The following is a 23,603-nucleotide window of genomic DNA, read 5'->3' on the forward strand; positions in this document are numbered from 1 at the left end:
AACTAGGTCACAATAAAAAAATTGTTAATTACGCTATTTTTAAGTTGCTTGATGAGCACGTCTGTGTTCGTCGATTAACGCTAATGAAGGACCTATCAGTAAAAAGAAAATACTTATATATTCTTTATATCTCAGACATTTTGTGTAACGGGATGTGTATTTTATGTAGGTACATAGAAGGAGCATATTTCAATATACGAAAAAGAACAAAAATAGAAAATCTGTGGTATCATTTGACTCCCACATCCAACTTCATAGTAGCATCCTAATAAAATGTATGGGAACAAATTGTACACACGTGCCCCGTGCAATATTAGAGTCGACAATCGACACATGCTTATCTACATTCAACGTACACACCATAGCATTAGCGTAAGCGATGTCAGAATTACATTCGTTTTTAATATAAAAACGCGTTACAGAAAAACGCGAGCGTCCTACTCGCTAACGGGATTCACTTTATGATATGTAATTTGTGCTCTCGCTCCTTCAATTTTTCCCCTCGATTCTTACTTAATTTTAAAAATATTTTGACATCTTAAGGAATGTTGACTTGTTTGTTTTATGTATTTTTTTTCTAAATGGCTGGTTATTTGTGCAATGCATGTTAAGATTTTCTTTAAATGATCTTTACGAATAAAGCTTATATCTGTATCAATTATTTATGAAAAATGCTAATTTGAGTTTTCCTCATAAGCCAGATGCTGTTCATTTTATTGCTTTTAATTCACGCTTTTTCTTTTATTTGCTGGAAATACGGCAAGACCACTTTTCATATACCTACATGAAAAAGCTGTACCTAGGTAACTGTATAAACAGCTGCTTCATTTTGCAAGAAATCCTGTGAGCATGAATCATGACAGGTATTACTTAAGTGCAAATATATAGTCTAAATTTAAGCAACTTAAGTCTAAAATAGAAACAAGTTTAATCTTATTGTAGATATTAAAGCCTATTTGCATTTCTATAAACGTTTTCTGTTATTAATTACACTGAACCAAATATCTCTCTCGTTAATCAATTGCCACAGAATCTCTTTAGCTTAATTCGACACAATCAGAAGGTGATACTTGAATGAAACATTTAAATATTCAGTTTCTATTAATTTACACAGCCACCTCTCGTTATAGAAGCTTTCTAATTAAAGCAATGATTTTAATTAGATAAAGTAAATTTCATTGCAAACAATCCAGTTGGACCAGAGAGAAACGTCTTTCTTCAACACCAAAATAAATTAACACTGAAAGTAGGTAGTAGCTATCTAATCTCTTGTGGCCTCGGGGGGGTGAATAAAACGAACAACGAAAGATGCTGAGAGATCTCTCTTATATCTAGGATTACGGTTATACTTTGTAATAATGCATTTTAACTAATCATATCTGTGTCTTAAAATATACAACATAGACACATTTTATTTCAGAAAATCAGGTGTTAATCTTCTGTAAAGTTGTTTCCTCTCCTACCCATTATTTACTAAGTATAAGGGAAAAGGATATACCTAACCAGCTGCATAGATACCTACTTACTGCGTATAGTTTGATTGCATACCAACTGTTTTCCTTCTTTTCTTTCTAAACTAGGTAATAGTCATGCAAAATTTGATTTAAATCCATGCAGTACTTTTTGAGTTTATCCGGGACAAACATACAGACAAACAGATAAACAGACAAAAATTCTAAAAACTACATATTTGGGTTCAGAATCGATTATGGATCACCCCCCAAGTATTCTTTTTAAAAAATATTCAATGTACAGTTTTGACTTTCCTATCATTTTATTATATCGGGTGTGTCGTTCATAGTCACATTAAATCCTATGGCATATACTTTATAATATTCTATGGCGGATTGTAAAAAAAATAACCTAATCCATTCAGTGGTTTAACCACAGGAGTCATTTTTCGTTTTTATAATTTACAACATCATGTATAAAGCAAAGATAAAGTTAGGAATATCGAATGTTTTCATCAGTTGACAGCTGTCAGTTTTCAAGGGAGAATTTCAGTTGTTTGTAATGACTGACTTTTATATGGTGTTCTAATTTTCGCACATTTTTATTCTATTTACTTTGTTTGAAAAATTCATTTTTTTATTTTTACGTATTTTTATTTTTTCTTTGTGTTAATCGACATATATTAACGCATTTCATTTAATGTGATTGTGAACGACACACCCGATATGTTTAGATAATTTCCGCCTGCATCAAGGGTTTATTTGCTAATGCAGTGATATAAGGCGCGAAGCCGTTACAAGTGTCGGAGTCAGCTCACTACATACTTACTTGCCGGATACTTGTCCACGCGCGCCTCTTAACCCTCCCTAGTCAGCCAGGCTCGTACCTACAGTTTACTTCGGGACTTTCAAACTATGAATATTGAATGTTATGGACTACAAAGTTTAGCTCTGACCCGATATGTTTATAGGTAGCAAACCACTGGACTTGAAAAAATCTGCGGTTGAGTTGCATTATTGAACAGGGCCATGAAAGTGGTTGTTTGATTGAATCAAAATTCAAACTTATGTTTTTTATCCAAACAATCGATCATGATACAAATTTCTGTGCGTAATTTTATAGAAATGAGCTGGTGAGCATTCTGCGTCTGCGACATAAGATTATCTAAGGCCGCCATAAAATATTCGAATCAGTTTTAATGCCTCTCTTCCCATATAAATCTTAATTAACGACTTTACCAACAAAGTTGAGATGCGCTTACTAGGAAATAGACATGAAACTAACACGATCGAGCATTTCAATTCCAATTAAAACAAACTCATATTTGTCCAACTCCATCAATGCTCATGCATGTGTGAAAAGCAGATTAAAGTCAGATTAGACTTTGTTGCTCGTTCCCTGTATTGGAATGCATGCGGTTACCTACGATTTTACAGTAATACCCGCGCTAACTTCACTAGTTCTCAGCTCTCTCTATAATGGAAATATTTTGTTTTGCATTCCTAACCCCGCTCTAAGCCCGTTATACTACTTCGAACCTGAATTTTATGTGACTATAAAAAATGCATTTTAGTTTTATTCTGCATAAGATTTTCTGTACATGTTTTTGCTATTAATTCTCTTAGGAAAAACAAATACAATGTAGGTAGCTGCGAATACTTTTTCTTTATATTTTATACTTAGTTACTCTATATTTTTGGTCATTTTGAACTTTAGTAAAGTTACCTATTATAAAAATAAAGTAAGTAAGTTTAGTAAAGTTTTTAGTAAAGTTACCTATTTACCTTAGGTACATAGGTATAAACAATGTCTATTTTATTTACCTAAGGTAAATAGGTAAGTAAAATAGATATTGTTTAGGTAAGTCCACAGCCGTAATCTGCACTCAAATTAAATACCTCTTAATTGTACACTCATACCTAAATATAGGTATATAGGTAAATTAAGTAAATACTTACCTATGTATCGTTGCTAAACGCTTCCCTGCAATAACCTCGTGTCTCCATGTGAACATAGCGGAACCCAGTTCTTTAATCCCTCATCATCATCGCATTACAATTTCTAACGAGTCCTCAAAAGCGACATAAAGGGATTCCTTTTATTAGGAAAGATTCAGCTGCTAGTCCCAGACATCGTTAACGACGTACTCCCCTTTCATTGATAGAATTCTTACTTAGGCGGTGTAGGAATGTCTGTAACATTGCGTCTCACTCGGTCTCACTTAGGTATAAGTTACATTTAAGTCTTTTTTACCAAAAGCCAGTTTACGAACTCTCAGATATAGTTCGTAAGTACCTCTCTAGATATTTGAAACCTATAGATACTAAAGCTAATGTTAAATGATTATTTTAAATATCCTCTCTTCTTCTTTCCTTCTTTTCATTTCATGCAATATACTACATACAATGTAGATATCTACCCAAAATTAACCTGCTATTGAATAGTGATAATACATACCTAGACAATATAGACATCTACCTATTTTAGCTACGATTTTAGATATCCAATTACCTAGTGCGTTCCCAGTTCTCGTAAGTAGGTGAGAACTTTTATAGTACCTAAACAAAGTATAACAAGGCTGTAATTCGCATGACGTCATACAATAAAACGTTTAGGTCTACTTACGCCCAAAGCCTTCATGCGAACGTTCGATTCAAACAGTAATATAAGTTAAACGAGTAGGTACCTCCTAAATTTTAGCGTCCGTAAAGTGAAGATGTCATTACGCTGTAGACGTAAGAAGCATCACTCTGAATATCCGTTTTATTGTTTGAATATAAAGACCTTTATTATTACCCCGTTTGATTGTAACACGTTTGAATCGACTTTATGATGAAATTTTACATATTAATCAAGGAGATAAAATTGAGTTAGCGGTGTTTTGAACTGGGGCCCGATTCTCCTAATTTTACTTAAGCGACATACGATTGACGCTCGACTCGATTCGACTGAGATCCGATCCCGACTCGATTACGATTGAAGCGTATGTGGCATTCCGCTATTTTTTCTTTGAAATAAACGTTTTTATCCTTTTCTGTCATTCAATAATGAATCATTTTGTCTGCAAATGATTTACGATTGCAAAATAATTGTACAGCAATCTACCGTATAGACCAAAATAGCAGACCAATCGCACACCAATCAAATGTCAATCGAATACGATTGGTCTTTTATTAGTAGCAGAATGCCCGATATGGTTAAAACTGCTATTGTGATCATATTACGATTCGATTTTGACATTATTAACTTAGGAGAATCGGGCCCCTGGTTTATTGGTCACTTTATGCTTATCTACCAGATGGAAATACCTTTATTGGAGTTTTCTGTTAGGTGTTAGTGGATTAAAATGGGTAAGTGAGCATAATAGAGCTGTTCTTTCTTATACACATACTTAGCCGTTATGCCTGAGCTGCTATGGATAACGATGTGACGTCGACTAAATAGGCGTTTATGTCTACCGTGCAGTTCGTCCTACATTTGGCGACCGCCGTAAAATGGATCGCGTTTTGATTTATTGCTCAAATATTGCTCATACATTTGTTATATCACTTCAATCTTTGATGAATATGACTTTTTGTCTGATTTACAGGCATAGAGGCTATTCGTCAATTAAATGGCTGGTTACAAAATGCTCCATGAGTAATTCCGAAACAATGATAGGTTTAACTAGTTCTATTTTTATATCGCCCTAAAGTACTAAATTATTACAGGTACTACTCAAAAGTGGAACACATAAATAAAACAGTCGTTTCTGTATATATTTTATATTGAAACTGTTCTTACACAAGCTTGAACAAGACAAAACGAATACCAAGTGAGTAAATTGTGCAACAGGCAATAATAACAAAGTTGGCTTTTATATCTAATTAAACAAGTTATGCATAAAAGCTTCATTCAACAAATAAACATAATATCAAAATTAAGAAATTTTACACCTCGAAGCCACTGGTAAGGCTAGCGCACATCGGCTAAGCAAATACATACAAACGGTTAGATTGTGCACTCAACCTAAAATAACTTAGTATTCGAATACACTATATCCAGTGTAACAAAAAACTTAATCATTAACAAACAGTTGAAAAAACCAGCAAAATAACGTCAGCTTTCTAAACATCGATCATAAGGCACTGGTATGGAAAGCCTCAACAATGGAAGCCACCCTGGCTTAGCGTTTTCATTCAACAAAATAATGTATAAAAAATCAACTCTTTCAAATAATGTTTGTACTATCAGGCTTCGATAAAACAAACAGAATTAATACACTTACTTCACTGATTTTGTCTCTGTAATATTAAACTTACAATAACAACATATTGGGAATAACGTTACACAGTCTACATAACATAACGAATATCATATTCGAATATTTAAGTAGTACAGTCTACAGCAATAGACTTCAACTGAGTATTGGAACAGAGAATTGATTACCTATTAATTTCCTTTTTTAACGAACTTTAAACATTAGAATTATGTAGTACCAACGGTATAATAAACTCAACGGCGTAAGTCAATAAATAAGTAGTAAAGGAAGACTGAAATCTTGTAACAACTTACAGAATATTAATCTTAAATAGGTAAATGCATAGAGATATATTTAATATTTAAATATACTTTTTAAAAGTTTAAATGTATTTAAAGTACCAGAAAAGAGATATTTTTAAACTCATTCACCTCTTTTGTACTCTAATAAGGCTATATCCTTCTACATAGCTACAAGATCTCGATAAGTCTGGAAAGTCAGCCAAAGAGTAACCAAATTCTCGACATTCAATGATATTTAAGGTCATGTACAATATCTCTCTCATTTTACGCAAGGTTGGTATATTACTAAACGGTAAAAATATGTAAAATAATCAAAACTCTAACTACATACACAACATGTCATAACCACGATATTCAATTCCATAATTGTACTCAGCATACAAATTGCATTGACACCATCACGTAAAAAGGTATTATAAAAATATAACAAGCACACGGTTCTCAAAACAGATAAACACCAATACACTAAAGTATATAAATACATAGTCCATATGAAGCACTGCTCACAGCGAGGGAAGGGTTTAGCGGAAGCCTTTGGGGCTGAGGTGGTGCATGTTAAAGTGATAGGCGAAAGTAAGCAATGCGGTGCGACAATCAAATATAAGTAGAAAGAACTGTGCCAACCATTCTGAAGGCGTCATTCTTTCTACTGCCTCATGTCAACGAGTTTGCATCAGCCGCTGGCACTGTGCGAGCAAGTACTTCTTCTGTTGTTCGTCGTAGAGGAATATCACCTTGCCGGACCCGGACGTAGGGAACATTCCTAGCACCTTTTTCTTGGCAGTGGGGATATAGACGCCTTTGTTGACGGCTGTTGGCACTTCAGGGAGCTCCGACCAGAGATACGTCCATACAATCTGTTGCATAATTATTGAAATTAGGAATTTCGAAGAAAATTAATATTCATATAACTTCAAAAGTGCAACGGCATATTGTAGGTAAAACTTCTAATTAAGAAAAAATATAGTTATGCAGTTTCTAGAGTTGCGTAGCAAGTTTGATACGTTATTCGGTATCTCGAGATTTAACTTTAATATCGAAAGATATCAGAACTTTCTTAGTACTTTGTAGTAGACATGTGTTTGTAAGGCCGTTGCGGAGTGTATCATGAAATATTTACTAGTTACTGGAACGAGTGCTGGACGGGATGTGTTTGCTATACATAATACATGACCTTCTCGGCTTTCGATAAACAATTTTATTGGAAAGATAAGGTATTATTTTTGATTAGTTACCTGCCAGCCGCCGAAGACATTGTTCTTCTCAATGTATAGCATGCGCTTGTCGGTGCACATGACCACTTCTTTGCCGGCAATCACCCACACGTGAGCTTCGTACGTGTCCGTGCTGACGTACTTGCCCTGTTTGAAGATAATTTTATGTTATTTCTTTAACAGTTTATGTACACAGTTGATGTTATTACAAAAAAGTTAAAAAATATTTTAGGAGACCAAGATTTCGAAATGAAATGAAATGAAATGAAATCGTTTATTTTGCAAGTTGGACATAAAATCACTTTTACACGTCATTTTTAAGAACGTTGAGGTCGGCATTTCCTAATGACTGATCCCTGAGAAGAAATGCCGAAACAAACTCAAGGGTCATAGTCTCTTTTAAAGTCCAAACATGTTATAAATCAAATAATATTAGGTGTGAGTGTCACCCAAGCTACCCAAGCTTCTGTCCAAGTCTTTTCCGAATTTTCTGAAGAGGATCTTACACAGATATAAACGAAATTCAGAAGTCGATTTTCTATTATTATACTGATTTTTAGTAACTTTAGTGTTTATTCTAGTAATATGCGGATGGATACATACCTTCTCAAGCTCGAACAGCATCTTGTATCCTTCAGCATGGAGCCTCGAGTATGGCCTCACGCCACAGTCGGGCGCCATGTATCGCGCCGGTCGACGCTTCGTCACTTCTTCAGACATATCCGCCGCTCTATAGTTACACGAATACAATATTAGTCTAGTTAATTACATTCGTAAAAGTTTCATCATACACAATATGCAATATTATCTTGTATGTCTCTACCAGACCTCGGGACTATAGAGTCCCGGATTTTTGGGAGGCGAACGTGGGGCCGAAGCCAACACGCTGAAGCCCTTTTGAGACAACTTTAATGAAATGGTGACACAAAACCGACGATTATCCCTGTATATGTTACCGTAAGATTACAAACATCGTTAGATTACAATCTATCTCGAGAGATTGTAAACTGTCGAATTATTGTGAACCGTAACATCTGATTGCAATTTAACGCATTATTTTTCGCTATATTATAATCTATCGATGAGAAATTGTCAAATTGTCAACTGTCCGAAAGCTCTCTCTGATTCGTCAGTCTTTTAGTAAGATCGACCAATCACGACCAGCCGTTCTGTTCCCATGGAGTTCCCGTAGAGTTAGGAATGAAATAGAGGTGTCAGTTAAATAAAATAAATGCTCTTCAAAAATTCTTCAAGTATTAAATTTATATAAAAATAACTCTTATAAAAATACAGTTAGGTATTTTGTCTTCAAATACAAACTAATATTTAAAAATAAAATAAAAGGGGTGCTAATTAAACAGGCTTCTTTTTAATATCATTATTCGCCCCCAAAAATGTATGTTGCCTTCTAAATTACTAAGTCAGCCACAATTAATAAAGCGTCGAGCATCTAAATAATACTATCTTAGCCACGAGTTATCTTCCACTCTAAATACAACTCAGCATGATGGTTATTTTTTTGCATCTAAATTTGTAGCATGCATTCTAACAGTAAACTTCTTAAATACTATTAAATGACATCATAAAAATATTTATTTACCTTCTAATTTTTTAACTCGTACCTACTGAGTTTTTTGTTTAAAATATAACACATCCCATATTAATTGACCCAGCATGGAAGTAAGCATGCAACATGCAGCAAGCATAACTTCTGTCAGGGCTCCGGCGCTGCGGGGCTCCGGCGGTCCCATGCGAGCTTATCGTCGCAGATGGTTTTCACGCTCACCACCGCAGCTTCGGCTTGCTGGCCGGCAGAGCCGGCCAGCCTCAGCCGCGGCGGCGAGCGCTGAAACTACCTGCGCCTCAGCTCGCAGGCCGCCTCGCCCCTCCGCGCCTACGCGGTTTTGAATTGCACTCTAGGGGTAGGGCAGACAAGACTACGTGGAGTCGGTTTTGCAGCGATTCGTTTTCGTCACTAACTTCAATTTTTAATACAATTTTTAATTGTGTGTAATTTGAGTCTTAAAAATTAAGTACAATTTTTGATTTTATAAAAAATTAAACCGTCACTTATTTTTGCACGTCAAAGAGCTGTGACACCGGGAGTTGCAAAGAACATTGTCTTTTTTGACGTTCTACCAATCAGCGCGCAAGATGCATTCCGTTCTACGCCAGTTGACAATTTGACCGCTCTACATCGCTCTCGATCTTACAAAAAGACTGACCAATCAGGGAGAGCTTTCGGACAGTTGACAATTTGACAATTTCTCATCGATAGATTATAATATAGCGAAAAATAATGCGTTAAATTGCAATCAGGTGTTACGGTTTACAATAATTCGACAGTTTACAATCTCTCGAGATAGATTGTAATCTAACGATGTTTGTAATCTTACGGTGACATATACACTATAGAAATGTACCCAAGGACAATCCCCGGTTCTGTGCTAAACTATTGCTAACTATGGATGAAAACTACTTGGGCTATTGTGATGGGATGCTAGTGGACTAGGAATGGGGAAACTACGGGAACTATGGCACCTGCCGATAACAATGTAATAAATACACGTAAAAATGGCAGGTGGAGACTCGCCAACTCACTTACTGGGCCCCCGGGAATCAGTCGCTAAATCGCAACAAGGGGGCAACAGGTAATATGCAATATTATTATTAAAATTGCGTGTCTTTTATTACACAATTTTTTCAAAGAATTTATCAAAATTTTATAACGAATTTTATTACTGTAATAATAAATAAAAGCATAGCATTTAATTATAGAACGCCACATTAAATCTAAGCAACAAAAATAAAGCATTAGTAACACAAACACCCACAATTACTTACGGAAAATGAAATATGCAAATGGATTACAATAATGCACATGAAAACGTCTTTTGTGATATTATATAATCATTTTAAATAACATCTACGAGGTTTTTTGCAATATATCACTTTATCCTCTATGACCTCTACTTATAACCTTTAGTACTTACTTCTAATAAACACAAATTTACATATCTAATATAATGTACCGGATGCACATGAAAACGTCTTTTGGGTTTTTGCTATATCTCACTTCACTCAACTACCCCCATTATCTCTACTTATAAAAATACATGTTTAGTTTAGTACTTCCTTGTAATCAACAACTTTACATAATACAACATGTAACTTAATTAACGCACATCCTGAAATTAGTTTGTTCAGAATCGTTTACTGAATCGATTTATATCATTTTTAATATAGGTGATTTTTTATCCCAAAAATAATTTAAACTACGGAAATTATTGTCATATTAACCCTGTACAGTCAAAACAAATTCAAATAGACCGTAACTCAAAGTAATAAGACTTCGTGTATTGTCGACTTTTTCCGTAGTTTCGTTATGTTGCGTCGAGTCGAGCGGCGCGCGGCGCGATATTTGCGTGCGTAGTAGTATGACCAAAAAGTTCTCCAAGAATTGGTATAACTAATTTAGTAAATAACAATGCATATACATGTTAAATTAAAAATTCAGTGTATGTATTATGATTATAACATAATATTCTAATTGGGGTGTTTGAGGGTGTGCGTTAATTACGTTACATGTTGTATAACTAATCCAATGTACCATCGTTGTCTACAAAACATCTAACCCGACTGTTAACCTCACCACCTCTTAACAGACGTGAGCAGTCCCGAGGTGAAGTCGACGACCCCGCCGACGGGGCGCACTACCAGCCCCACGGCCCCCCGCCCCAGCCCCTTCACGAACCCCCCCGCGCCGCCTTCATGAGCCCCCTGGAGGGGCCGGATCAGCACGCCGCGGACACCGTCCACTACGCCCTATGTTTAAACGTACTCAGTGATCGCGATTCGGAAAGTTAGACAATGATTTATGTGATACCGTCGTATGCACTCTTGGGAAGTATTTTTGCCATATCATAAATAACTTATATCGATATGACAAGCATGGAAGATTTTGAAGACTAACTCCTAAATTATTTTTTGGATGTATAATTGCCAGGGACCTTGCCCATAAGGAAACACAGCGATGAGTTTTTCCAAATGTCTTTAAAACAAGATCCAAAATGAAATGTAAAAAAGCAGGTATTCGTTCCTATGCTTCCTTTCACCATTTGGTTAATTGATTTAAAGCATAATTTGAATGAGCAGCCCTACGCCTTAAAAAATGATTAAAAGGCAACACAAAAGAGCATGCAACACATAGAATAAACATGCAACACACAAGCATGCAAAAAGCATCTCTTCTTCCATGCGTCACCTCTTGACGGCGTCAAGTGAGCCGGACGCGAAGTCGACGACGCCGGCGGTGGGGCGAGCCACGAGCCCCACAGCGCCTTTACCCAGCCCCCGGAAGAACCCTTCCACGCCCTGCTCGCGAGCCCCCTCTATGGGCTTCGTGAACACTCCCGTCACGCCGTCTACTACACCCTGTTTATATCGATGACATAATGCAATTTAGAAAAAATCGATGAATATTTCAGTAAGACTTAAATATCTTTACAATTTTGACAGGGCTTACAATTAGACAATTATATTTGTAGAATTTCTAAAACTCAGTCAAGAGCTAAGTTCACAGTCACTATTTTAAACGTAGAGATTTCTCTGTTATAAATTATAATCAAAATGAATTTGATTTTTTAAAACGATTAAAAATATTTGTATAAATCACTATCAATTGCAAACTTATACAAATATTTTGTGAAGTGTCACAGTATTGTAGTACTATACACGTACGTACGTACGTAATAATATACGTACCATAACCAGTCCTTTACCACTTCTAGCAAGACCTTCTTGAAGATTCGCTGGCGGCTTATTAATATTGTCCCTACGGCGTCTTTGGTAGTCCTAAGAAAACACAATAACAATATAATTATAAAATTATCTTTTTTCATTGTGACTAATGTTCCTGCGTGTTCAAAAATCTATGTGTGAAGATAAAAGAAAGTTGTGTAAGTTCTTCTACTTATGGCTAGAGCCAAAATGGAAAGACATAGAATTATTAATACACATCTAGAAGTAGGTACTTTTCTAGGGACGTGGGTGACATCCACGGTAAACAGCTAGTACTTTATAATTACCTTATCTAGCGAGAGTGCAGCGAGGCCATGTCCCATAGCACCAGTGATACGCGACACGGCGCCAGCCGCGCCGCCCACAGTATGTCCGACCAACGAACGTACGCCCAAGAACAAACCTTCGGCAAACTCGCCCGGACCTTGGATTGCGCCCTGATTAAGAATGTAAATTATATTAATATTCTATACGCCAAATTGAATGGATGTTTCTTAGCCCCTTTACTATTTATTCAAAGTGAAACAGCTAAGCCGATTGAAATGAAATTAATTATAGTAAGTGATACTTTTTATCCAGTTGGAAGAAGCAGTCTCCTTTTTCTGCCCAAACTTGGATAAAAGTACGAGTGACAGATATTTTATCAGGATCGGTGATATGCTTTATTATTTTTAATTCTTATAGTGGATTCTTCCTATTGTGGATTTTTAAATAACTCACCTGGAAAGGCTCATAGAACAGATCTTCGACACCCTTCTTCAGTCCCACGACCAGTCCGTAAGGGTTGCCTATGACATCTAACCCGAGGACTAGAACATACAGTTGCTTGAGAGCTTGTCCCGTGTAATGGTTCTGTACTTGACCGATCAACTCCTTCTGAGATAAGAACTCGTAGTTCCTTTCGTAGTACGACAACCTGATGATAAAATTGATTATTTATTACTATGTTCATTTTTCTAAATTTATAAATTTAAAATTATAAATTATAAATAATTCTCCCAAATGCATGCTGCATTTCAAAACGATGAAACGATGAGGAAACGGTTCATATTTGTGCTGATGACTTTCTTAAGTTATCTTTGGCTCGACAACAACCCATTTTCATTTTTTAATTAGGTCTCGTGAAATTGCCCTTTTATGGCAGTTTTATTACCATTTATTGAAGCGTAAAAACTTATTTCCCCCATATGACAATAGCTACTCAATTTACTCAATGAACTTACTTGAATACGACGTCATTCATGTCCGTCAAAGTAACACCGATGCTCTGCAGTACTGTGCCAACAAACGTTGGCAGTTGCGTCGTACCACCCAGAGAGAACGAAACGTGAACCTAAAGCACAAAGGAATAAGGTTGAAAATCAAATAATGAAATCTATGTGAATATTTTACATCATTGGGTTTGAATTTTACCTTGAGTGGCGACAAATGCAAATTATCGTAGAAATTCTTGAGATCTGACGCAACCCCTATTGCCGCTAAAGCTTCTAATGGTTGTCCTGCCTTTTCTAAATCGAGTTGGAACGCGTCCAGCTGCAATACGAAATTACTATTTACTCCTTATTTACATTGACATGATGCTATTATTTTTCGAGCTTAATAAATTGGGTAAAGATCTTAAGCCAAAACACAGATGGTCAGTTTCACGGGTCTCTGATAGCCTTTCAGAAACTAATTTGACAGATAAACTATAACTTTTGGTTTCGGCAGCAACACCTAGCAGAAATTATAAGCAGCCTATATCTGGCAGATAGCATTAACTATCATGTAACTAACTGACACTATCGGTAACCACAATTATATTTTATTTTAGAAAAATTAAGTAAAAAAATCTGTTACCGCTTCCTGTTCATTGAGCGATCGTTGCGGGAACATGCCCATGAGAGCGTTGATCAGTCCCATATCCACCTTCACGTGGAACTCTTGAATCAGCACCTTATAGTATTTGTACTGACGGACCATACTGTGTTCCATCAACCGTTCGACTATCGACACTTCGATAAACGGTTTCATACCTAGAATGTACAACAGTATTGAGCCACATGTATTCAATAGATGGCTTACAAAACATTGGTTAGAAAACTTTCTAATTTACATAGCAAGACGTTATATCTTTAGTGTATTATTGTTATTATTTTCACTTTCAAGCATGCTCTTAGTATATAAGTAATTAAATTCGAAAACATGTCATTGGTTAATAGTTGAATATGTTAGCTGTCAATACTGTTTATTTTCCGAATGTTATAAAATAAATAGAAACAAATTCTATGCCGATATTTAAATAGTCTAGTGGGTAAGCGTTATTGAGCAAGCAGTTAGCCACTCTCGTCTATATTCTAGCGGTATCAAGCATTTACCTCGAGGCACTATGTTCGATTTCCCCAGTCATGCAAAAAAGATTAGGTACAATTTAGAATAAGTCCTACGTTTTTGTAGAACATTTAAGATGGATGACATGACAATGGTGTCTCAATAATGAATAGATGTTTATCAGCTTTTTCTCAGATTGTCAACCATGATGATTTTACCGAATTTCATTTACGTATTTTTTAATAGCCTTTCTCAAATATTTTTGTAAAGTTAAACAGAATAGATTAAACAGAGACATCTAGTTAAACAGAACACTTTAACACGTCAAATTCTTCCACTATGGTGCCAGTATTTCCTATATCCAAGGATTCTAAGCTTTAACTCTTAAATCCAGAAGTCTAGAATTAAGAAGTATCATTCCTTTCTTTCAGACGACATCCAATTTTCACATTTAACATTTATTTTAAAAACCCAATGAAGTATGCATGCACGTATAAAACGATCATATTAAGAAACATATACTGACCACTAGGATCCTCATTAGCGATAGACCTTGGGGGAGGTACAGGAGCCAGCACGACTGGGAAGGTGGGCAGCGGCAACTGCTGGTCTACTTGCAGGCGGTGCAGGCGAGCGTGCAGGCGCCGCGAGTGCGGGGTGAGGCCGTACGATGCCCACAGACCGGGTTGCAGAGTACGACGGAGAAGACGGACGGATGGCTTCAGTTGACGCATCTCTTCGAAGTCCACCTGCATGGAGATATAGTAGTGAATTGAGCGTTTCTTATTCTCGTTTTGAATTACAGAAGGATATAAAAAAACTCGTCCATTGAAATATAAGGGATTGTCGTGGACAACTCAGTTTATAACTTTTTGTTTTCAAATAAGTCACATTATATGATTATAATATGTATTTAGCCAGATTAAATTGATTGTAGCATACAGTTGAATGTAGGTTTATAACTTTTTAACGTTATTTCTGCGTGCATGAATGTATCTTTGCTAGGAAATTCTTTGATAAGTTTGTTTTGAGTGGCAATCTCCTGATTGCTGGATCGATTTCCACTAATCGCAAGCTAAATAAATACACGATCCCCGAGAGTAAAGTAAGAACGTATGTTTTGAAATGAGCCACAAGAGGCCTAGAAGAAAGGTGTGCCGTTTAATATTGATATGCACAAAAATATAATCATCATATCTTACCTCAACTTTCTCATCAATTTGTACTCTAGGCGAGAGTATCTCAGTGGTGCTGACCATCTTCTCAGCCATATATCGTTGATAATGTTCTTCTAACTGTAGGAGCTTCGGCCCTTCAATCTTTTTGTACCGGCGAGCTCCCACTTTGCACTGTTCCCATATTATACCAGAGCTGGAAACAACATTGAATCATAAATGTACTGCTGAAGTTTAAAAAGTACTACAAACGATTCTCAAAAAATAACGAATTTTGAGCTGAGTTTAAACATTATTCTACATGTATTTTTTTGCATTGAACACTTTAAATATTAACATGTATTGATTGAGACTTCCTCCAAATACTCTTAGCTCTAGAATACTAGATCTACGGCAAACCGAACGTAATCATAGTTTAACTGTTTTGGAATTATATAACCGCACTATAAAACAAAAATAAGAATATAAGTAACATACTTAGAAATACTGATGTAAACAATCTCCAATTGTTCGGGATCGTTCACCAGCGACAATCCAATGCCTTGCATAGACAATACCAGTTCGGTATCGACTAACTCCGCCTCGCCGATAGTGTGGGCACCACTAGCGAGTATCGGGTCGTCAGTGAATAGTATCACTCTTTGTAGTCCGTCGAGGAACGATACCCAGTATACTCGGGTGGTTTCGTTGATCCTGTAATGTAAAATTTGTATCAAGAATATGGTTCACCAAGAAGCATGCCATTGCGATGAGTATGGATTAATATCCCCAACTTGGGGAAGACTTTCGTCAAACAGTGTAAGTTTTAAGCTATGACAACATGAGTATGTAGTAGGAGTACATTAAAGAGAATATAGAGGTAATAAATAAGGCATACTCTCCTGTGTGTACATATGAGGGAACTACATAAGGGAACACAAAGGTGTAGTATACAGAGTGTGTCGTTCATAATCATATTAAATCCTATCACATATACTTTATGATATTCTATGGCGAATTGTAAAAAAAAATAACCTAATCCATTCAGTGGTTTAACCACAGGAGTCATTTTTCGTTTTTATAATTTACAACATGATGTGTAAAGCAGAGATAAAGTTAGGAGTATCGAATGTTCTGCTCAGTTGACAGCTGTCAGTTTTTAAGGGAGAATTTCAATTGTTTGTAATGACCGACTTTTATATGGTGTTCTAATTTTCGCACATTTTTATTCTATTTACTTTGTTTGAAAAATTCATTTTTTTATTTTTACGTATATTTCTTTTTTATTTCTGTTAATCGACATATATTAACCAGTATATTAACGCATTTCATTTAATGTGATTATGAACGACACACCCGATATAAAAGGAAGAAATAAGAGCGACGTTACAAGTAAATAAGTGTTATAACAAAGTATACATACATAAAATCTCCAATGCCATCTTTTCTCAGATCGTTTTCAATCTCCTTTTTCTTGTGTCCTGCGAATATCATAACGCGAGGTCCTGCGGGATTATCCCACGTGTAAAGCATTTTGTGCATTGACGACAGTGACCTGAAAATTCAATAATACATTGAGTTTTATCTTTGAAAATGTAATTCGTAATATATATAATTTAATTATTATTTATATTAATTATTTTCAGGTATAGATTATTTTAAGATTAATAAAACTTTCTAGCAATATCATAAATAAGCATGAAATAGAATTAACGGGTTCAAATAGAATCTGCATAAAATACCATAACCGAATCCTATGAGCATTTAACTCTAATATTTCACAGGAGACGGTTATGGGCTTGAGTTTGTTTCTAAGAAAATTTCTTTCAAGCGGTTCAGTCGTTTTACAGTAAAAGAGTATAAACACAAAATCTATTTGTAATCCATACTAATATTATAAACAGGTAAAATTAGTAAGTTTGTATATGTAGGGGGTAATCATTGGAACCGCTGGTCGGATTTCCAAAATTCTTGCGCTGATAGATAGCTACAATGTTCCTGAGTGGCATATGCTATATTTCATTCCGGTACGGGCAGTATTTCCCACGGAAAGCGGGTAAAACCGCGGGAAAACGGCTACAAAAGGTAAGGTGAAGTAAGGTAATTAACAAAATGATTCTCACTTAGTATTAACGTTCTCCTTCTCATAGACAGTGATGTCGTAAGGCGAAAAGTTGACGAGCAGCGCGGGCGCATGTCCGTCGCGGTACTGACGCACTGTGATGTACGTGCCGCCTTCCGTCAGCTGCACTTCCACGTGGAGACCGCCGAACTATGTTAATAAAAAAGTATTATTAATTCATTAGCTACTGATAGTTGTATGACAGGTGTTGTAATAATATCATCATCTGCCTTACCTTTTCCCAACTATGTTGAGGTCGGCTACCAATCTTACCAGATGCAGCTGAGTAACCAGTGTTTTACAAGGAGCGACTGCCTATCTGACCTAATCAATCCAGTTACCAGGGCAACCCAATACCCCTTGTTAAGACTGAATGGTTTCTGACTACCCGTAACGTTTAGGTATATAGGTATTGTAATAATATGTGCTCCACTAAATGTTACTTTATGCATTCCTTCATATACAACCCCTCCCTAATCTCCCGTACATGTACATTCTCGCTATATACTCCCTCCTATGTACCCTCTCATGTAGGTACCTGAATTTAATGAATGTGAGTTTTCAGCCATATCAGACAGATCGGCCCACAACCTTTTTTAGAGCTGGATTCGCCTGTGCGCCATATTGAATTTTCCCCCCATAATGTTTCAGACACCTAAACAGCTCGTTTAGGATAAGTTAAGTTACACACATACACAGTTCTCTTACCTCGTTATTGAGCTTCAAGCAAACTGAATGTTGTTCGGTATACAAGAATGGTGCAGCGTAGTCGGCGGAGCCAGCGACTCGCATTAGCAACAACTTGTCTTCTCTCTCTATGACCGGCCATAGAGGCGCGCTTGATTTTTGAGCAACCTGGAAAATAAAAAAAAAATATCGAATCTTGGCCGATTTTTCAATCGCAATATAATTTTTATGTGAAGAATATGTTTGAAGCTTTGACAGCTTTTCAAACCGCTATATTTATTATTTAGATAACCACTTAGTTATTCGTGTCGAATAAACATAAGTAAAAAAACTTATGACATCAAATCAAATTGCTTCCTAGCCCCATACAAGAATTCAGTCAATAGAAAAATCGAACTGATTGTTCAACATAATCTTACCGTGATCCAAGGGTCACCAGATCTATGCAGCTCCTGGTATTGAATATCGAAAGGCGCTTCGTTGATGATCAAGAAGTACGGCGTAAATATCACCATCTTGGTCAAACTGTTGAACGTCAGCTGATTCGTAACTGCCACCTAAGAAAACAAAATTTTCATTAAATATTGTTTGTTGTTGTTTGTCATTAAATAGTGTATTTTTACTATTGTCTACCATTTTTCTTATTCGAAAAACTCCTTACCTGATAAGTTCTTCCCTCGTGTTTGCAAAGAATAACACCAGAACTACCAGGAACGTCCAACGAGAATTTGTCAGACCATTCACCGAACTCCACCCTTATAGCCGCTTTCTTCTTACCAAAGAAATTCTTTGCGCGGAACGAAAACAGTATCGGTTCCTTATATTCTTTAGGGTGGAATATTACGTTGCCTGTTTCATCCACATTCTAAAAAAGAACAAACATTTTGAATATTGTCTACAAATATGCGTGTCCCGCGATTTGTGAATGCTGCTGTGCGGAGCATTATCCTGTACCTTAAAGCTTGCTTACCGTAACCCCGAAATTTAACATAAATAACGCTAAACAAATATACATTAACTATGGTGTTAATAAATGGAGCTCGGGTTAATGTGTCATCATGCAATACCTAAGCTCATGCTACGAGTAAATACGTCACTGGTTCAACTGCTATAAATACTTACAACAGGTACTACTACATGCTGCTAAAAAGCAAATAAATGCAGTAGGGCCATGGTAATCCACAAAAACTAAAGCTACAATGTGTGCATTTTTTTTTTTCGTTTTAACAAAACATTTAACAGACAAACTGACCCCAACCTTTCCAGCGAAGTTGAGTAATCTGTGTACAAATATTCAGTAAGTATCAATTTTTTTACCGATAACAATGTGATTCAAAATTCCACCACAAGTAACGTTAAAGGCTCGAGCAGACCGGATGCGTATGCGTAACCACGCGCGTAGTCACGCGCGTAGTTACGGCGTAACCATGAGTTGTAATGATAAATAATAAACGAATAAATAAATAAACGAATAAACGACGCGCGTGTCTACGTTACGCAAGCGGTGTGGCCTGTCTCATACATTTCCATACATTACAACTCATGGTTACGCCGTAACTACGCGCGTGACTACGCGCGTGGTTACGCATACGCATCCGGTCTGCTCGAGCCTTAAAACGTGTACAAGTTTGACCAAAACCTGTCAGGAGTGCTTTATGTAGAATAATGCCGTTTGCAAAATAATGTAACCATGTATATCTTAAAAGTGCTAATATGACGTTTGCACTTACCGGCAAACAAGAAGTATGGCGTCTAAGTAATTTACTGCAACATGAATGCTTAATCTGTAATTTCATTAAAATAGAGAAACCCATACAATATTCGTTAAATTAGTGCCCATAAATAACACTTATCTAAAGAAATAAAATGATCTGTATCATTGCACGAACTCTATTGTGTCAATACACTATCACATAAATACTCTGGATTAGGCTATGACCCCACTGAAAAACGCATGCTATAAACAACAATTTATTAAATACAAGGCAATGATCATAAATATCGAAACCAAAAAATCCTAAAACTATTGCTTTGAGATGAAGCTTGTTAGACTTAGAAAGCAGTATCGGGACCGAATAAAGGATTAAAAAAAAATGAAAGAAAAAAAAAAACTATTTAAAAAATATTCACAGATCATCTCAAAGATACCTTGTTGGGTGTGCTGGAGTCTTTTTCTGGTTTCTTTGATTTCTGTAACCACGCAATGTATTTATGACCAATCGTATTTAAAGGTCTACTCCAATATTACGAATGAAGCCAACTTCACGAGATGTGTCAATGACTTAGTATAATGACAAGACAATACAGTTAGTTTAGCTTGATAGAATGACTACTTACTGTACTGCTCATACTTGATAGCTTCAATAAAGTTCTAAATACACAAGATACAAGGTGTTAATTGATAATTACTGTCTAGCTTTCAAACTTCAAAATATATAGGTACCCCTATAGACTGCATGAATAAATCATGATTCAAGACAGTAATGAGTACAAAAACGAACAGCATTGACTGTTAATTGTTGATACTCATCACACCAATGTGTTCTGAAGCGATGAATGTCATTTAAAATTTTGAATTTCCACCTTGTTATTGAACAAAATTTAAACCAATTATTGCCAAAACCATCGCACACATGGCACAGAACACCTTAATTTGGAGGAAAGACTTAAAATTAGTACTTACCCTATAACACAATGTGAAGCCGGTTTTGTTGAGCATCCAGAATGGGCAATACAGAGATAGGACTTGCGTTCCTTCCATGTCCACACTATGCATACCCAAATCTAGTGTCATTACGGAAGGGCTGTCGTGGGATTCGAACGACCACACTGACAGTTCTGTCTCACTATCGGGAAGGTTCTTCGTACATACCCAACATTTGTCGAGGTAGTTTTTAATCTAGAATAACGAAAACAATAAGTTTTTTTAACATTACTTTTAAACATCTCTTCAAATTCACTTCAAACGCGAAGGTTTACGTACCATCGCATCATTATAGATTGTTTTTGTTACATAAGGCAGTCCCTAGATCGCACGATATGATTGCAAAATATCACGATATTGTACAAATCTATTGACGTTTAAGCTTAGTATTGAAAGGTCGTGTTTTGGCAACTTCTCAACTTATTTCGGTTTATGAGAAATAGTCGCTTACAGAAAAAAGTTTATAGAAAGTCCTCCAAAGTTGTCCAAACTTACCATAATAACAATAGAAGCGCGATTAGGCGACAGATGCGACAAGTGGAACATTTCTCCAGGCTGGAATACTTGCGTCCTCTTCAAGCCTAACTGAGAGACGACGATCTCAACGGGCAAACAGTTCTGTAGCTTTACAGCTGGCTTCAGTACTATGTCGTAGCAGGATGAAGCGAATGTGTGACGGGTCGTGTGCTCGTAGAATACTTGTTCCATTGTACCTAAGGCCTGTATATACGTAAAATTTTAATTGAATTGTTTTAAGGATTATACACAAAAATCCTACATAGGAGGTTAACAAAATTGTACACATGAATATATCAGTATCTTTGCCCCTATCAAAAAAATAAATTCGATATCATGATATTTCCGACGTTAATTTTGAGAGACTTAACTTTAAAATCTCAATGGAACTATGTAACATCAAAAAGCCTTATAAAAGAAAAACTTACCCTCAAATAGAATTTCTCTCCACTGTTCTTATCTTTAGAATCGCACTGCAACAGTCTCGATATCTTCACTTCTTGTTGCAGTTCCCGCCATATGAACGGTGATACTGATACTGTAAAACCTGATAAAAAAAAGAAAGGTATGTTACACAAATGGCCTAGTAGGCAAATATACCTAGATCAAATAAATATTAGTAAAAAAGAACTAAAATCGGTAAGAAGGATTTACTATCGACCAATGACCTTTCGAATCTTCGTCTATCTCTAAATGTCTATCAAAACGAATTCGAATCTATTCATCCGTATTATAAATTATAAAGTCATAGATATACAAAACACATAGCTGCAGTTATCAAAATAATACAAAAAAAACACAAAAAAACAACAAATTTTATCATAACAACGTACCTTCAACGGAGTAGAACAATTCAGCGGTGGGCGTATGAACAGCTTGTAAAGGCAATCGTAGAATATCTCCGGGCTTCACGTCGCCTAGTAAACGCACTTCGTTGCCGGAAAGAGTCATATAGTAAACTGACACGTTCACTGAGAGTGTGTTTGTTACCTGAAGGTTAAGAAAGTATTTAAAAGTAAATATAAATATTAGGATTAAAAAATAATATTTTTTGTTGAGATGGTTCAGTGAAAAGATCCATAAACTAATGTAATATCAAGACCTGCACCGGATACAGAGACACGGCAATAATAACATTTTTGAAGTTAACTTTTAATGAACAAAATGACGTATGTAGTGAATTACTGAATTTTGTGGCGTCAAAATTCAGCAAATTAATTCAGTAAATTACTGAATTTTGTGGCTTCAACAGCTGAAACAGTCTCTTTTTCTTCGCTTTCAGTAGAATCCGTAATGTTGATGGCCTCTTTACCGGATTTTTTATTTGCAATTTCTTTTTTTTATTCAAATAAACAATTATTACAGACATAACCGTAGTACACATACCTGCACAACACTTCTCAAATAAATATGCAGTGCCGCTTCCTGCATAACGACGTCAGATATAAGTCCGCGCGGTTCAACCGCGGCTACGTGCGGAACGTTCTTCTCAGGAACGCTACCCGCGAGCTTGCGGCCGAGCGGGAAGTACCGCTTGTCCGCGCGGTCCACTGGGATTTGGACGTCGTCATCTATTTCTACTATCTGAAACATTACCAGTATTTTCGATTCATAATCACAGATTACACGAATTTGATAGTTATGGATCAGTGAATAAGGAATATCTATACATTTTCGTAGATTCAAACTTGGAATAAGTTAAAAAATAGGTAGGGTTGTTTTATAAAATCGCAAAAAATATCCTTGAAAAAGATTTTTTTTTTAATTGAGTAGTTGTGTTTAGAAGAACATGTTTTAAATATACTTTGTAGTACGCCAATGAGACTTGAGTCAATTGTGAAGTCAAACTTTGAGTTACCTTAACATTCAATTTGAGGGGTGGAGGCGGTTCATTCAGCTTCATCAAGTTAAGTCCACCATGTTTAAGTTGCAAGGGAACGCAAGCACCCGGTTCTAAAACCACTTCCCTAAAAAGAAGTCGTGATTAATTTCCGGACACGATACAATTTTACTGCAAAAATTGTAATCATCACAAGAGTTGCAACTATATAGTTTTTGTGTTTTATCACAAGATTTGCAAGCATATACAGTTTTTGTCTTTC

General features: G+C 36.1%; 1 protein-coding gene across 3 annotated transcripts in view; it reads right to left on the reverse strand.

Annotated features, from left to right (window-relative positions):
* Positions 1 to 5,200: 5,200 nt before the first annotated feature.
* LOC124631646 (vacuolar protein sorting-associated protein 13) overlaps positions 5,201 to 23,603 on the reverse strand; it is a 37,875-nt gene continuing 19,472 nt past the window's right edge. The window contains exons 36-61 of one of the 3 annotated variants that reach the window (XM_047166140.1): positions 23,360 to 23,468; positions 22,888 to 23,085; positions 22,335 to 22,491; positions 21,930 to 22,048; positions 21,481 to 21,705; positions 20,965 to 21,180; positions 20,430 to 20,471; positions 18,943 to 19,146; positions 18,701 to 18,838; positions 18,303 to 18,449; positions 17,596 to 17,744; positions 16,896 to 17,027; positions 15,971 to 16,186; positions 15,521 to 15,689; positions 14,845 to 15,067; positions 14,366 to 14,374; positions 13,848 to 14,023; positions 13,422 to 13,541; positions 13,232 to 13,341; positions 12,729 to 12,924; positions 12,296 to 12,445; positions 11,973 to 12,062; positions 11,473 to 11,642; positions 7,812 to 7,938; positions 7,230 to 7,355; positions 5,201 to 6,851 (exon numbers count right to left, since the gene is read on the reverse strand). In XM_047166140.1, the coding sequence (XP_047022096.1) occupies positions 6,654 to 6,851; positions 7,230 to 7,355; positions 7,812 to 7,938; positions 11,473 to 11,642; positions 11,973 to 12,062; positions 12,296 to 12,445; positions 12,729 to 12,924; positions 13,232 to 13,341; positions 13,422 to 13,541; positions 13,848 to 14,023; positions 14,366 to 14,374; positions 14,845 to 15,067; positions 15,521 to 15,689; positions 15,971 to 16,186; positions 16,896 to 17,027; positions 17,596 to 17,744; positions 18,303 to 18,449; positions 18,701 to 18,838; positions 18,943 to 19,146; positions 20,430 to 20,471; positions 20,965 to 21,180; positions 21,481 to 21,705; positions 21,930 to 22,048; positions 22,335 to 22,491; positions 22,888 to 23,085; positions 23,360 to 23,468 (3,916 nt within the window). In that variant the 3' untranslated portion in view covers positions 5,201 to 6,653. The remainder of the gene's footprint in view (positions 6,852 to 7,229; positions 7,356 to 7,811; positions 7,939 to 11,472; positions 11,643 to 11,972; positions 12,063 to 12,295; positions 12,446 to 12,728; positions 12,925 to 13,231; positions 13,342 to 13,421; positions 13,542 to 13,847; positions 14,024 to 14,365; positions 14,375 to 14,844; positions 15,068 to 15,520; positions 15,690 to 15,970; positions 16,187 to 16,895; positions 17,028 to 17,595; positions 17,745 to 18,302; positions 18,450 to 18,700; positions 18,839 to 18,942; positions 19,147 to 20,429; positions 20,472 to 20,964; positions 21,181 to 21,480; positions 21,706 to 21,929; positions 22,049 to 22,334; positions 22,492 to 22,887; positions 23,086 to 23,359; positions 23,469 to 23,603) is intronic. The other 2 variants (XM_047166142.1, XM_047166141.1) reach the window with 2 other exon arrangements.

The sequence above is a fragment of the Helicoverpa zea genome, chromosome 7 (genome assembly GCF_022581195.2).
Source record: "Helicoverpa zea isolate HzStark_Cry1AcR chromosome 7, ilHelZeax1.1, whole genome shotgun sequence".
Lineage (NCBI taxonomy): Eukaryota > Metazoa > Arthropoda > Insecta > Lepidoptera > Noctuidae > Helicoverpa > Helicoverpa zea.